This window comes from Trachypithecus francoisi, unplaced genomic scaffold, assembly GCF_009764315.1.
Source record: "Trachypithecus francoisi isolate TF-2019V2 unplaced genomic scaffold, Tfra_2.0 Lachesis_group8, whole genome shotgun sequence".
Lineage (NCBI taxonomy): Eukaryota > Metazoa > Chordata > Mammalia > Primates > Cercopithecidae > Trachypithecus > Trachypithecus francoisi.
Genome location: NW_022681473.1, coordinates 83,715,447 through 83,731,208, shown reverse-complemented (window position 1 = coordinate 83,731,208; position 15,762 = coordinate 83,715,447). Strand labels below are relative to the sequence as shown.

General features: G+C 42.8%; 1 protein-coding gene and 2 non-coding genes across 15 annotated transcripts in view; all 3 read right to left on the bottom strand.

Moving 5' to 3' along the window:
• The window catches only part of CEP295 (centrosomal protein 295), a 72,517-nt gene that overhangs the window by 7,962 nt on the left and 48,793 nt on the right, over positions 1 to 15,762 (bottom strand). For 11 of the 13 annotated variants that reach the window (XM_033205546.1, XM_033205548.1, XM_033205556.1 and 8 more), the window contains 3 exons: positions 2,516 to 2,616; positions 1,875 to 1,971; positions 619 to 864 (listed from right to left, as the gene is read on the bottom strand). In XM_033205546.1, the coding sequence (XP_033061437.1) occupies positions 619 to 864; positions 1,875 to 1,971; positions 2,516 to 2,616 (444 nt within the window). The remainder of the gene's footprint in view (positions 1 to 618; positions 865 to 1,874; positions 1,972 to 2,515; positions 2,617 to 15,762) is intronic. The other 2 variants (XM_033205549.1, XM_033205550.1) reach the window with 2 other exon arrangements.
• Positions 2,059 to 2,128, bottom strand: LOC117081877. Its single transcript, XR_004436351.1, has one exon. It is a non-coding gene; the product is annotated as a small nucleolar RNA U2-30 (small nucleolar RNA).
• LOC117081878 lies at positions 2,306 to 2,385 on the bottom strand. The gene has a single exon (XR_004436352.1). It is a non-coding gene; the product is annotated as a small nucleolar RNA U2-19 (small nucleolar RNA).

The following is a 15,762-nucleotide window of genomic DNA, read 5'->3' as shown; positions in this document are numbered from 1 at the left end:
GCCCAGGCTGGTCTTGAAATCCTGGGCTCAAGCAGTCCTCCTGCCTCAGCCTCCCAAAGTGCTAGGATTACAAGTATGAGCAAACTTTTGACAAATACAAATTTCTATTTCTACAGCCTTATGAGGCTAATTAGGATCAACAGGACATATGTAACCACTGCTTCAGTATAAGCTTAAAAAAGGAAAAAGGCTCACTGTATTCAGTGTTACTATGGGCCAGACATTGTGCTTTATGTGCACTATCTCATTTAATCTGTAACATTCCTCTTTTATAAAAGATGAAAAAGTAACTTGCCCTTGGTTTTACAGCTAGGAAATGGTCAGGCTATGACTCAAATCCAGAACTGTCTGATTTCTGAGCTCCTGCTCTTATTTATCAGTAATACTGTCTCAGCCGTAATAGTTAACTCTGCAATGGTAAAGGAAGATTTGCTAATTAATCTCCTGTACACGTGCCTCAGTGAGTCTAACTGGTTCCAGATCCCCTTTCTCACTAAATGCCCTCAATATTTTCTGTGGTATAATGGTGTTGTAGCAGGCCATAAGAACTTGAAGCTCAAACAATCACTGCATAAAATTAAAAATGACGAAAGGTGAAAATTTAAAACATAATTTTACCCTGCAAATCTGTTTTTTCAGGTATCACATTTGCTTCATTAATGTACTTGTCTATCATTTGCCGAAAGTAGGTGTGAGCACAGGTAGTTTCATCCACTGCAGGCAACAGAGATTTATGAACGTCTGAAGAGTTCCGCCACTGATCAATATCTTGTGTTGAAGGAACTATGGAACTTATGTTTGTTTCCTGTTCTTTACCGGTGGTAGATTCTTGCTTGCTATCATCCATGTGCTCTGAAAATGACTCTGAAAATTGAGTTTAATGAAAATATGTAAATAGGTCAGGCTTGGTGGCTCACGCCTGTAATACCAGCACTTTAGGAGGCCAAGGCGGGTGGATCATGAGGTCAAGAGACGGAGACCATCTCGCCGACATGGTGAAACCCCATCTATACTAAAAATACAAAAATCAGCTGGGCGTGGTGGTGCACACCTGTAGTCCCAGCTACTCTGGAGGCTGAGGCAGGAGAGCCGAGATCACGCCATTGCACTCCAGCCTGGCAACAGAGCAAGACTCTACCTCAAAAAAAAAAAAAAAAAAGTAATTGACAGCCACACTATATTCCTTTTAATGTAATATTCCTTATACACATACTGTACTGGGTACTTCCTTACAGACATATTTTAGTGGAGAGGCATGGTAATACATGTTGTTAAGAGATCGGTACAACCATGAAATTTGCTCAGATAGGTTTCCACTGAATGGAAAAATATATTAGTAACTGCTTCTCAAAAGTGTTGGTGGGGATCCACAGAGCATCCCTGTTACCTCCAGTAATGTTTAGAATACCATACGCTCCAATGTTTTTCTGGGTGTGAATATTTTATTTTATTTTATTTTTTTTTGAGACAGGGTTTCACTATGTTGCTCAGGCTGGAGTGCAGTGGCGCGATTGTGGCTCATTGCAGCCTTGACCTCCCAGGCTCAAGCGATCCCCTTACCTCAGCCTCCTGAGTAGTTGGGACTACAGGCACATACCACCACACCTGGCTAACTTTTGTATTTTTTGTAGAGATGGGGTTCTACCATGTTACCCAGGATGCTCTCAAACTTCTGGGCTCAAGTGATCCTCCCACCTCAAGGTGCTGGGACTACAGGCATGAGCCACCACACCCAGCCATACTTTACTTTTGAGATTTAGAGGAACTGTTCCCCAAGGTGTATCACGAAAAACCAATGCTTCCTTCCATCACTGTACTGCAACTCAACTGGTGCTGGTCTTTCAACTTATTTATAAACATTTTGACCTTATTACCTGGATCTGTAAGGCTCAAATCTGTGTTTTCATAACTTAAAAGGCTTCCAGTGGAAACGGTTACTGAAGATAATGGCTCATGAGAAAGTGTTTTAGCCTAGAAATTAAGGGGAATATCAGACCACAATGTAGCAAGTAGTATGTAGGAAAACCCCAAATCACCAACCCCAGCAGTTGTCATTTCTGAGCTCAGGTCAAGTGTAGAAACCTTCATAGTTACAAAGATCAGTAGTAAAACCTTTTCATCATTGCCCAGAAATGATTAGGCTTTCACAGACATACATACGCACCCCCCCACCCTCAATCTCATTCATTCCCACAGCTGTTATCTTTATAAACACATGTGCCTGCACACACACACACACACACACAGACCCACACACACACCCAACATATGTCCTTATTGTTTTACATTGTTTTATAGTTTTGCTTCTCAGAACTGTAGAGATCATGCATCAGGTAGACTGGAAAGCCTTCTGATGCTCAGATTTGGCTAGTTTCATCATTGATCCACTTCAGTCAAAGCAGATCTCAGATAATATGAACTTTAATGTTATAATACAGCTTCTGTAAACTAAACAGAAGACAATATGAAAGCCAAACAGCTCTAAAAATCGAGTGAACACTAAGACATTACTAACCTTATCATCTGGCTTCACAATTGGACCCAAATACGTATGTTCTTCCTCCACAGCATAACTTAACACTGCATGATTTTCAACAACAGATTCCTTCACCTTAACTGAAAAATGGATTTTGGAGTTCAAGATGGGAGAAAAATAGAGTTGGGATAGGACAAATCAAATTCTTAGCACCACAGGACACCATTCCCTGCTTTCCTACAATCTACTTTCTCATTTTACTTCTTAAAGTTGTATTTTCTTAGATCAAAGAAAAAATTCACCTTATTTGTTAAAAACATTTCACTAGTCAGCACAATATAATTTTTCCTGGAAAACTGTGGCTATTATTATTTTATGAATAAAATGCTTTAAGAAATTTGAATATGAGGTCTAAAAGCTAGAAAAGAACCAGTGTGATGAGAAATGCTTTTGCCACTATTTTAAGTGGAAAAGCAAGCATATTAAATCATAAACACAGTATGGTTCTAAAGATGAGAAAACATGCATATAAAAGAGACAATAAAGAAAACACCAAGGCCAGGGGCAGTGGCTTACACCTGTAATCCCAGCACTTTGGGAGGCTGAGGTGGGCGGATCACTTGAGCTCAGGAGTTCGAGACCAGCCTAGGCAACATGGTGAAACCTCATCTCTACAAAAATTACAAAAGTTAGCCCGGCGCGATGGCAGGCACCTGTAGTCCCAGCTACTCAGGAGACTGAGGTGGAAGGGTGGCTTGCTTGAGCCTGGGAGGCAGAGGTTGTAATGAACCGAGAATGTGCCACTGCACTCCAGCCTCTGCAACAGAGCCAAACTCTGTCTCAAAAAAACACACCAAAATGTAGCCAGTGGTTGTTTATGAATGGTAGCACAAGGAGTAATTTTTACTTGTACTGTACCTTTTAGTGCCTTCTATTATTTTATTTCATTATTTTAGAGACAGAGTCTTGTTATGTTTCCCAGGCTGGTCTTGAACTGCTGGCCTGAAGTGATCCTCCTGCCTTAGCCTCCTGAGTAGCTGGGATTATAGGCATGAGCCACTACGCCCAGCTTTTTTTTTTTTTTTACAGCTTTCTAAATTCACAATGAGCATATATTACTTTTATGATGAATTAGTCCTAATTATATTTGATATATTAAAACATTAAAATTATACTTTCTGTCTCATATTAACAACTCATGTATTCTGAGCTTATTTTCCTTCTTATTCCAAGTGACCAACCGACACTTGGGAGAAAGTTCACCAAGACATATTGTAGTCTGTGGCTCTGAAAAAGACGATTAAAACTGCTTCACTGAACATAAACAAAATTCTGCTTCATAATCTCAATGACATTAGAACGTATGCACATTAAAGGCATATTTCTTAAATGTTTAAGAATTATTAATCATTCATTTTATTTTTTTAAAGACTAATCAAGTGCAGTAGTGAGAAGAGGGAAAAGAATATAACAAAGAGTTCGATCTGTGACTGTAAATAATCGATTAAGATAACTCATTACCTTTGGACCAGGAGAATTATTTTTCAAATGCAGACCTAATAAACAAACAGATAGGCATGGTGGCTCACCCCTGTAGTCCCAGCAACTCAGGAGGTTGAGGTGGGAGGATTTCTTAAGGTCAGTAGTTTCAGACCAGTCTGTATAACCTAGGAAGACCTCATCTCTACAAAAAAATAAAAAATTTGCTGGGCATGGTGCCATGCTCCTGTAATCCTAGCTATCTTGGAGGCTGAGGCAGGTGGATGGTTTGAGCCCAGGATTTTGGATTTTGAATGAGCTATGACACCACTGCACTCCAGCCTGGGCAACAGTGCGAACAACTGTGCCTTGAAACAAAACAAAACAAAAAAACCAGGAAAAAATAATAAAATAATAAAATAAAAATAAAAAAAACCTCACACACATGTATACATCTATCTGTGAGTAAAGATATTTATTCGTAAAATAATATATGTTATGGTTAATGAAGCAGAAACAAAGCTAATAGCAAATCTTTGTCTTTATTTTTTTTGAGACAGAGTCTCACTGTGTCACCCAGGCTAGAGTACAGAGGCACGATCTTGGCTCACTGCAACCTCTGCCTCCCAGGTTCAAGAGATTCTTCTGCCTCAGCCTCCCGAGTAGCTGGGACTACAGGTGCGCACCACCACGCCTGGCTAATTTTTGTATTTTTAGTAGAGATGGGGTTTCACCATATTGGCCAGGCTGGTCTTGAACTCCTTCCTTGTGATCTGCCCACCTCGGCCTCCCAAAGTGCTGGGATTACAGGTGTGAGGAAACGCGCCTGGCTGATAGTTGTCTTTAAATACCATATATTTTTTGGATAACAGGGTCTTGCTCTGTCGCCCAGGTTGGCTGGTGAAATTTTATAGTGAGTCTTTATTTTCTCTTCTATTCGTAAGCAGCTCATTTTAAAAGCTAATTGGGAAATGAGACGCTAATCTGGGTTGTTCAATTCAATCATAATAATTACAATTATTTACTGTCATCTGTAATATACCTAGAAGACTCCCTCAGTGGAGGGATGAATGAATAAGACAGCATTTGCGTAGTAGTAAGAAGTGAAAAATAAAATTGAGAGAAAGGAGCAAGATCAGAGTCACTGAAGATGTTCAAAGATTCAGTGGATAGGTCCCTGAAAGCTGAAGAGAAATAACTGTCATCATTTGGGATGTGGTTCACTGATAACAGTTCCTAAAAAGGGAAAGTGACATAATGAAAGTAACACCTTACTGTTATCTTTTCATGCCATGCAGGAAAGCACCATTTCCTGTTTTCCTACAAAGGCAGACAGTACAAAGCTTGCAGTTAATGGCTCCATCTTAAAAAATCTATTAAATCAAGGTGTGGGGTGGAAACAATGGAATAGTAGTAACAAGACAGACCTTTCTAAAATGGAAACAATCTGGGCCAGGCGTGGTGGCTCACGCCTATGATCCCAACACTTTGGGAGGCCAAGGTGAGAGGACCGCTCAAGCCTAGGAGGAGTTCAAGACCAGTCTGGACAACACAATGAGACCCTGTCTCTACAAAAATTAAAAATTTACCTAGTGGGGTGGTGCATGCCTGTAGTCCTAGCTACTCAGGAGGCTGAGGTGGGAGGATCAATTTAGCCTGGGAGGTCAAGGCAGCAATGAGCTGTGGTTGCACCACTGCACTCTAGCCTAGGTGACAGAGCAAGACCCTGTCTCAAAATAGAATAAAATAAAATTGAAACAATTTGAATCTGGGAATGATTCTGAGAAAGAGAAAAGGCGTCCCTGGTATCCAGGAGCTGACCGGACACTATCAGGTAGGCCCTGGTGTTCTGTTAAACATCAACAATTCCATGGAATGCCAATCTCAGAAACGGCCACTCTGTGACCGTGATAAAGAAAAAAAAAATGAGACCCTTTGTAACCACATCTGAACACAGACAACCATGAATATTGTCTAAACCACAAGAACGGCCAAGCATTCCCTCATCCTGGCTAATAGGAGTGACTGCGGCTGTTTTACCAGTTACAACTTTAGCTTCACTTCCATTCATACCACCTCCTAGATAAGAACTTTTCAGGTACCAAAACAGAATTACTCCTGCTTCCTGACAACATCCAATACTAATAATCAAAAAGCCCTGTTTCCTTGAATCCTTCTCCCAATCCCCTAAAACAAGCGCAAATCCTATAAGTCCTTTCTAAATAGCCATTTACTGAGATGCCTCGTGGTTGCCCATGGTATGCATTCCCCCTCACTGCAACAGGTCAGACACTCAGCTTTGTTCAACTATAGGTGTGTTCCTCGTAGTCTTTAGCTAGAGGATATCAACGAGTAGAATAAAAAGAAAATGCAAATATCCATTGTGTAAATAAAAAAGAGTGATGCGGGGGCGGGGTGGGCTAGAGCAAGAGAGATGAATAGAAGCTTCCACCAACTGTCCTCATCACAGGAACTTCAAAGTTGGCAACTGAGGTGGGAAATTAAAGAAAAATAAAATTAAAAAGAAAGAGAAATAAGCTTTCCTGTATTAGGCTGATTTGTCCCAGAGGCAGCAACAGGCACAGCCCAGATCCAGGAAAAGTCTTAATAATATTATCTAATGTGCTCTGGACACTCTCCCTCCCAGCACTCCCTCAACATGGGGAGAAGAAAAACAAGTTTTCCTTTGTTTTATGGTATGAGTTTATAGATTCTTGTTCTCTGTAACTAATAACTTCAATTATTCTGTTTGTTTTTTTTTTTTTTTTTTTTTTTGAGATGGAGTCTTGCTCTGTCGTCCAGGCCGGAGTGCAGTGGCGCGATCTCAGCTCACTGCAAGCTCTGCCTCCTGGGTTCATGCCATTCTCCTGCCTCAGCCTCCCGAGTAGCTGGGACTACAGGCGCCCACCACCACGCCTGGCTAATTTTTTTGTATTTTTAGTAGAGACGGAGTTTCACCGTGTTAGCTAGGATGGTCTCGATCTCCTGACCTTGTAATCTGCCGGCCTCAGCCTCCCAAAGTGCTGGAATTATAGGCGTGAGTCACAGTGCCCAGCCAAGTATTCTGTTTTATCTAAGAATTACAATGAAGGTCATGAGAAGCCTAAGCAGGCCTGAACTACAGCTGTCTGGGCACCATAGTGAAGGTTATGAGATAAACCAGTGCAAGGCTCTTCAGAGCAAAACTAGATAATGGACATCAGGACTGCATAGCAACGGTTTATGAACCTGTTACAATTTGATTAACTGTCTTTGTCCTGCCCCTGTATCCCTGCTTTCACGCTGCTGTAAGCTTGCTTCGAGCTAGCCCACCCTCTTTTGTGAAGTGTGTATAAAAGCCAAGTACTGTCTTTGTTCTGTGCCCAGTCTTTGGACATTGAGTCTGCTGGGTCTGAGTGCACTCAATAATAAAGACATCCTCCTGTATATACCCCAAGTACTGTATACATCCTCCTGTATACACTCTCTCTGGTCCTCCTGTATACACCCCAAGTACTGTATACATCCTCCTGTATACACTCTCTGGTCCTCCTGATTCCACAACAGCAACTATATAAAAAAGTACCTTCATACGAACCAAAAATCAGGTGAGCAATCACAGTACTTGGTTTTCACTTCATATCACTGACAGAGGCACTGAAGAGGACAGCAAAGACAGTCTTGAAATGCCAACACCACCCTTCCCTCATCTCCAGACAGTGGCCACATGGTGCGGAGAGAGAATCTGCATGCTTGGGGGAAGGAGAGCCCAGCCATTCTGGGACTTTGCATTGGAACTCAGTGTGGCCAGCACCAGGCAGAACTCAGCAAATGCCCATGGAGGGAGCATTTAGACCAGACCTAGCTAGAAGGGAAGTACCCACTCTAGCAGTTGGAAGTTGAGTTTTGGCAAGTCTTGTCACTGCGGGCTAAATTTAGTGCCCTGGAGTCCTAAATAAACTTGAAAGGCTGTTTAGGCCACAAAGACTGCAACTCCTAGGCAAGTCCTAGTGCTGTGCTGGGCTCAGAGCCTGTAGACTTGGAGGGGTCACACGACCTAGTGAAAACCAGCTAGGGTGGCAAAGGGAGTGCTTGTGCCACCCCTCCCCTAATCCCAGGCAGCACAGCTCACAGCTTCAAAAGAGACCCCTTCCTTTGGCTTGAGGAGAGAAGGGGGAAGAATAAAGAGGACTTTGTTTTGCAAACTGAATACTCACTCAGTCACAGAAGAATAAGACACTGGGTGGATTTATGAGGTCCCCATACTAGGACCTAGCTGTTGGATGACATTTATAGACACATCCTGGGCTACAAGAGAACCTGCTGCCTTGAAAGGAAGGATCCAGTCCTGGCAGGACTCATCACCTGCTGACTAAAAAGCCCTTGGGTCCTAGCAGTGGAAGCCAGGTAGTATATGCCATGGGCCTTAGGTGAGACTCTGAGACATGCTGGCTTCATGTGTGACCCAGCATATTCACAGCTGTGATGGCTATGAGAAGAGACTCCTGTTTGAGAAAAGCAGAGGGAAGAATAAAGGGGACTTTGCCTTGCAGTTTAGGTACCAGCTTGGCCACAGTGGGGAGTAGCACCAAGTGGGATCTTGGGGACCCCGATTCCAGGCCTTGGCTCTTGGATGCCATCTCTGTTGCGAGAAGTCAGGGACTCCGAATGGAGGGACTGGCTGAAGCAGCGGCAGAACCACATAAATCGTGAAGATTTCATGGACATTTATGAGTTCCTCAAATTAATACTTTTATAATTTCTTACGCCTGTCTTTACTGCAATCTCTGAATATAAATTGTGAAGATTTCATGGACACTTATCACTTCGCCAATCAATACTCTTGTGATCTCCTATGCCTGTCTTTAATCTCTTAATCCCGACATCTTTGTAAGCTGAGGATGTATGTTGCCTCAGGACCCTGTGATGATTGTGTTAACTGCACAAATTGTTTGTACAGCATGTTGTGTTTAAACAATATGAAATCTGAGCACCTTAAGAACTAGATAACAGCGATTTTCAGGGAACAAGGGAGATAACCTTAAAATCTGGCTGCCTGTGGGCTGGGCAGGACAGAGCCATATTTCTCTTATTGAGGGAAGAGAGAGACCCTCTCTCTTAGTGTTTTATATTGTTTTATACTCAGTACCTGTTTTAGGAAAAAAAACAAGAAAGTGAAACCAAAGACAGGCAGCCCGGCACCACGCTTGAAACCAGGCTGGGGCCTATCTGGCCTAAACCTAGTAGTTAAAAACCAACTACCTTGTATAGAAGAATACTGTGAAACTCCCTGTTCTGTTCTGTTTCACTCTGACCACCAGTGCATAAAACCCCTGTCACATATCCCTTAGATTGCTCAATCAATCATGACCCTTTCATGTAAAATCTTTAGTATTGTGAGACCTTAAAAGGGACAGAAATTGTGCACTCGGGGAGCTCGGATTTTAAGATGGTCCCAGCTGAATAAAGCCCTTCCTTCTACAACTCGGTGTCTGAGAGGTTTTGTCTGCGGCTCATCCTGCTACATTATTACCAAAAACGGGTAAGAGAAATGTTGCTGAATTCTTTCCCCAGTAAGGAATATTAATAGACAGCCACAGGAAAAGACTGCATTCCCAGGGTAGGGCCTCTAAAATGGCCACCCTGGGAGTGTCTGCCTTTATGCAGTTGTAGATAGGGATGAAACACGCCCTAGTCTCCTGCAGCACCCCCAGGCTTGCTAGGATTAGGAAATTCCAGCCTGGCGAAGTCTAGTCAGGCCGGTTCTCTGCTCTTGAACCCTGACAACGCATGCACAGCAGGACATGGAAGTTCATTAGTGATTCTAGTTTCACCCTGACCTGCTGCCTTGTGATCTTTTGCTGCCCTTGAAGCATGTGATCTCTGTGACCCACACCCTATTCGTGCACTCCCTCCCTTTTGAAAATTGCTAATAAGAACTTGCTGGTTTTACGGCTCAGGGGGCATCACGGAACTTGCCAACGTGTGATGTCTCCCCTGGATACCCAGCTTTAAAATTTCTCTCTTTTGTACTGTCTCCCTTTATTTCTCAGACTGGCCAACACTTAGGGAAATAGAAAAGAACCTACGTGAAATATCGGGGGCTGGTTTCCCCTGATACTGAACCTACCCTGGGTCAGAGAGGTGGAAGCCCACTGCCCTGAAGAGTCCCATGCCTGGCAGCATCCACAACAAGCTAACTGAAGAGCCACTGGGCCTTAAGTGAGTATCAGTGGTACCATGACAGTACTCTCCATAGGCCTGTGGTGGTGATGGACAAGGGGAGACTCCTTTGCCTAGGGAAGGGGAGGGAACAGTGGAAAGGACTTTGTTTGTGGTTTTGATGCCTGCTTAGCCACAGTAGAGTACCCGATAGAGTTCTAAAGATTCCAATTTCAGGCACTGGCTCCCAGACAACACCTCTGGATTTGCCCAGGGCCACTTGCCGCCCTGAAGGGAAGGATATAAGATGAGCTGGCTTCACCACCTGTTGACTGCAGAGCCCTAGGGCCTTGAATGAAGGCCTTGATGGTAGGGAGGTAGTGGTTGCAGTGGGCCTTGGGCAAGACCCAGTAGTGTGCTGGTTTGACCCAGCACAGTCCCAGAGATGATGGACACAGGGGTGCTTGTGTCACCCCTCTCCCAGCTCCAGGCAGCTCACGAGAGAGAGAGAGAGAGAGAGAGATGAGAGAGAGAGGAGAGAGAGGAGAGAGAGGGAGAGAGGAGAGGAGAGAGAGAGGGAGAGGAGAGGGAGAGAGAGAGAGAGGGAGAGGGAGAGAGGAGAGAGAGAGGAGAGAGAGGAGAGGGAGAGGGAGGGAGGGAGAGGGAGAGGGAGAGGAGAGGGAGAGGGAGAGAGGGAGAGGGAGAGGGAGAGAGGGAGAGGGAGAGAGGAGAGAGAGAGAGAGAGAGAGAGAGAGAGAGAGAGAGAGAGAGACTGACTGACTCTTGTTTGGGAGACAGGAAGGTAAAGAATAAGTCTCTGCTGGGTAGTCCAGAGAATTCTTCTGGATCTTATCCAAGACCACCAAGGCAGTACCGCTATGAGTCTGCAAGAACTACAGTGTTACTGAGCTTGTGGTATCCCCTAATGAAGACATGGCTGCAGGGACCAAAAACTTAGATCACAACACTGAAGTCCTTTTGAATACTCAGAAAACTGTACCAAGAAGGATGGGTACAAGCAAGCCCAGACTGCAAAGACTGTAAGAAATACCTAACTCTTGGCAGGGCATGGTGGCTCACGCCTGTAATTCCAGCACTTCGGGAGGCTGAGGCAGGTGGAACACAAGGTCAAGAGATTGTGGCCAACATGGTGAAACCCCGTCTCTATTAAAAATACAAAAATTATCTGGGTGTGGTGGCATGTGCCTGTAGTCCCACCTACTTGGGTGGCTGAGGCAGGAGAACTGCCTCAACCTGGGAGGCAGAAGTTGCAGTGAACTGAGATCATGCCACTGCCCTTCAGCCTGGCGACAGAACACGACTCCGTCTCAAAAAAAAAAAGAAAGAAATACCTAACTCTTTAATGCCCTGGTACAAATGAACATCCACAAGCATTAAGACCATACAGGAAAACATGACCTCACCAAACTAAATAAGGGACAAGGGGCCAATCCCAGAGACACAGATATGTGACATTTCAGACAGAGAACTCAAAGATAGCCGTTTTGAGGAAACAAAGAAACTCAAGATAACACAGAGAAGGAATTCAGAATCTTATCAGACAAATAAAATGAAGACAGTGAAAAAGTTAAAAAGAATCAAGCAGAAATTCTGGAGCTGAAAAAAAGCTGAAGAATGGATCAGTCTCTTAATAGTAGAACTGATCAAGCACAAGAATGAATTAGTGAACTTGAAGACAGGTTATTTGAAAATGCACAGAGGAGACAAAAGATAAGAGAATTAAAAAGAATGAAGCACGCCTACAAGATCTAGAAAATAGCTTTAAAAGGGTAAATCTACGAGTTATTGGCCTTAAAGAGAAGGTAGAGAGACAGGGAGAGAAAGTTTGTTCAAAGGGATAACAACAGAGAACTTCCCAAACCTAGTGGAAAATATCAATATTCAAGTACAAGAGGAATAGAGAACACCAAGCAGATTTAACCCAAGGAAGACTACCTCAAGGCATTTAATAATCAAATTCCCAAAGGTGAAGGATAAAGAAAGAATCCTAAAAGCAGCAAGAGAAAAAGAAACAAATAATATACAATGGAGCTCCAATGTCTGGCAGCAGACTTTTCAGTGGAAACCTTACAGGCCAGGAGAGAGTGGCATGACACATTAAAAGTGTGGAAGGAGGCCGGGCGTGGTGCCTCAAGCCTGTAATTCCAGCACTTTGGGAGGCCGAGACGGGCGGATCACGAGGTCAGGAGATTGAGATCATCCTGGCTAACACAGTGAAACCCCGTCTCTACTAAAAAATACAAAAAAACTAGCCGGGCAGGTGGCGGGCGCCTGTAGTCCCAGCTACTGGGGAGGCTGAGGCAGGAGAATGGCGTAAACCCGGGAGGTGGAGCTTGCAGTGAGCCAAGATCCGGCCACTGCACTCCAGCCTGGCGACAGAGCGAGACTCCGTCTCAAAAAAAAAAAAAAAAAAAAAAAAAAAAGTGCAGAAGGAAAAAAACTTTTACCCTGGAATAGTATATCTGGCAAAAATATCCATCAAAAGTAAAGGTGAAACAAAGACTTTCCTAGACAAATAAAAGCTGAGGGATTTCATCAAAACCAGACCTGTCCTACAAGGGATAATCAAGGGGGTTCTTCAATCGGAAAGAAAACAACATTAGTAAGCAATAAAAAATGATCTGAAGGCACAAAAATCACTGGTAATAGTACACAGAAATACACAGAATATTATAAAACTGTAACTGTTTTGTGTAAACTAATCATACTTAAACAGAAAGACAAAAAGATGAACAGATCAAAAATAATAAGTGCAACTTTTCAAGATATAGAAAGTACAATAAGACACAAATAGAAACAACAGAAAGTTAAAAAGCAGGGACACAAAGTTGAAGTACAGGGTTTTTATTAGTTTTCTCTTTGCTTGTTTATGCAGTCATTGTTAAGTTGTCATCAGTTTTAAATAATGGGTTATAAGATATCATCTGCAAGCTTCAGGGTAACTTCAAAAACATACAATGGATACACAAAAAACAAAAGGCAAGAAATCAAAACATACCACCAGAGAAAATCACCTTCACTAAAACAACAACAACAAAACAGAAGAAAAGTAGGAAGAGAAGACGACAAAATAACCAGAAAACAAATAACAAAGTGACAAAAGTGAATCATTACTTATCAATAATAACATTCAATGTAAATGGACTAAACTCTCCAAGCAAAGGACATAGTGTGGCTGAATGGCTAAAAAAAAAAACAAGATCCAATGATCCAATGATCTGTTACCTACAAGAAATACACTTCACCTATAAAGAAACACAGACTGAAAACAAAAACATGGAAAAAGATGCAAATGGAAACCAAAAAACAGCAGGAGTAGCTATACTTATATCAGAAAAAATAGACTTTGGCCAGGTGTGGTGGCTTATGCCTGTAATCCTAGCAGTTTGGGAGGTCCAGGTGGGCGGATCACCTGACGTCAGGAGTTCGAGACCAGACTGGCTAACATGGCGAAACCCCATCTCTACTAAAAATACAAAAATTAGGCCGGGCGCGGTGGCTCAAGCCTGTAATCCCAGCACTTTGGGAGGCCGAGACGGGCGGATCACGAGGTCAGCAGATCAAGACCATCTTGGCTAACACGGTGAAACCCCGTCTCTACTAAAAAATACAAAAAACTAGCCGGGCGAGGTGGCGGGCGCCTGTAGTCCCAGCTACTCGGGAGGCTGAGGCAGGAGAATGGCGTAAACCCGGGAGGTGGAGCTTGCAGTGAGCTGAGATCGCGCCACTGCACTCCAGCCTGGGCGACAGAGCGAGACTCCATCTCAAAAAACAAAAAACAAAAATTAGCCAGATATGGTGATGCATGCCTGTAATCCAAGCTACTTGGGAGGCTGAAGCAGGAGAATCGCTTGAACCCAGGAGGCGGAGGTTGTAGTGAGCCAAGATCCTACCACCATACTCCATACTCCAGCCTTGGTGACAGAGTGAGGCTCTGTCTTAAAAAAAAAAAAAAAAAAAAAAAGACTTCAAGACAAAAACTATAGAAAGAGAAAAACCAGGTCATTATATAATGAAAAAGGGTTACTTCAGCAAGAGGATATAACAATTATAAACATATATGCACCCAACACTGGAGCATCCAGATATATAAGGCAAATATTATTACAGCTAAAGATATAGCTAGACCCCAATAAAATAATAGCTAGAGATCTCAACATCCCACTTTCAGCATTGGACAGATCTTCCAGACAGAAAATCAACAAAGAAACATTGGGCTTGGCTGGGCGCAGTGGCTCAAGCCTGTAATCCCAGCACTTTGGGAGGCCGAGATGGGCGGATCACGAGGTCAGGAGATCGAGACCATCCTGGCTAACACGGTGAAACCTGGTCTCTACTAAAAATACAAAAAACTAGCCGGGTGAGGTGGCGGGCGTCTGTAGTCCCAGCTACTCCGGAGGCTGAGGCAGGAGAATGGCATAAACCCGGGAGGCGGAGCTTGCAGTGAGCTGAGATCCGGCCACTGCACTCCAGCCGGGCGACAGAGCAAGACTCCATCTCAAAAAAAAAAAAAAAAAAAAAAAAAAGAAACATTGGGCTTAATCTTCACCACAGACCAAATGGACCTAATAGATATTACAGAACATTTCATCCAATGGCTACAGAATACATAGTCTTCTCCTCAGCACATGTATCACTGTCACAGACAGACCACATGTTAGGCCACAAAACAAGGCTTAAAACATTAAAAAAATAAACAACAAAAAAACCAAAACTCAAATAGCCCAGGGGTGGTGGCTCACGCCTGTAATCCCAGCACTTTGGGAGGCTGAGGTGGGCGGATCACTTGTTCCTGGGTGGTCAGGAGTTTGAGACCAGCCTGGCCAATATGGTTGAAACTCCATCTATACTAAAAATACAAAAATTAGCTAAGCATGGTGGCACATGCCTGCAGTCCCAGTTATTCGGGAGGCAGAGGCAGAAGAATTGCCTTAGCCTGGGAGGTTGAGGTTGCAGTGGGCCAAGATCGTGCCACTGCACTCCAGCCTGGATGACAAAGCTAGACTCTGTCTCAGAACAAAAACAAAAACAAAAACAAAACTGAAATAATAACACTTATCTTCTCTGACCATAGTGGAATAAAACTAGAAATCAGTAACAAGATAAAAACTATACAAACACATGGAAATTAAAGCAGTATGCTCCTGAATGACCAGTGGGTCAATGAAGAGACTAACAAAGAAACTGAAAATTTTTTGAAACAAATGATAATGGAGACACAACATACCCAAACTTATGAAATACAGTAAAAGCAGTACTAAGAGGGAAATTTATAGCTATAAATATCTACATAAAACAAGAAGAAAAACTTCAAATGAACAACCTAAAAATGCATCTTAAAAAACTAGAAAAGCAAGAGCAAATCAAAGCTAAGGTTGGTGGAAGAAAAGAAACAATAAAGATCAGAGGAGAAATAAATGAAAGGTAAATGAATAAAATAATGCAAAAGATAAAGAAACCAAAAATTGCTTTTATGAAAAGATTTTAAAAATTGACACATCTTTAGCCAGACTAATTATAAAAAAAGGAGAAGACCCAAATAAATAAAATCAGCAATGAAAAAGGAGACATTATAACAGATACCGCAGAAATTTAAAGGATCATTAGAGACTACTATTAGCAACTATATGCCCAAATTGGAAAAC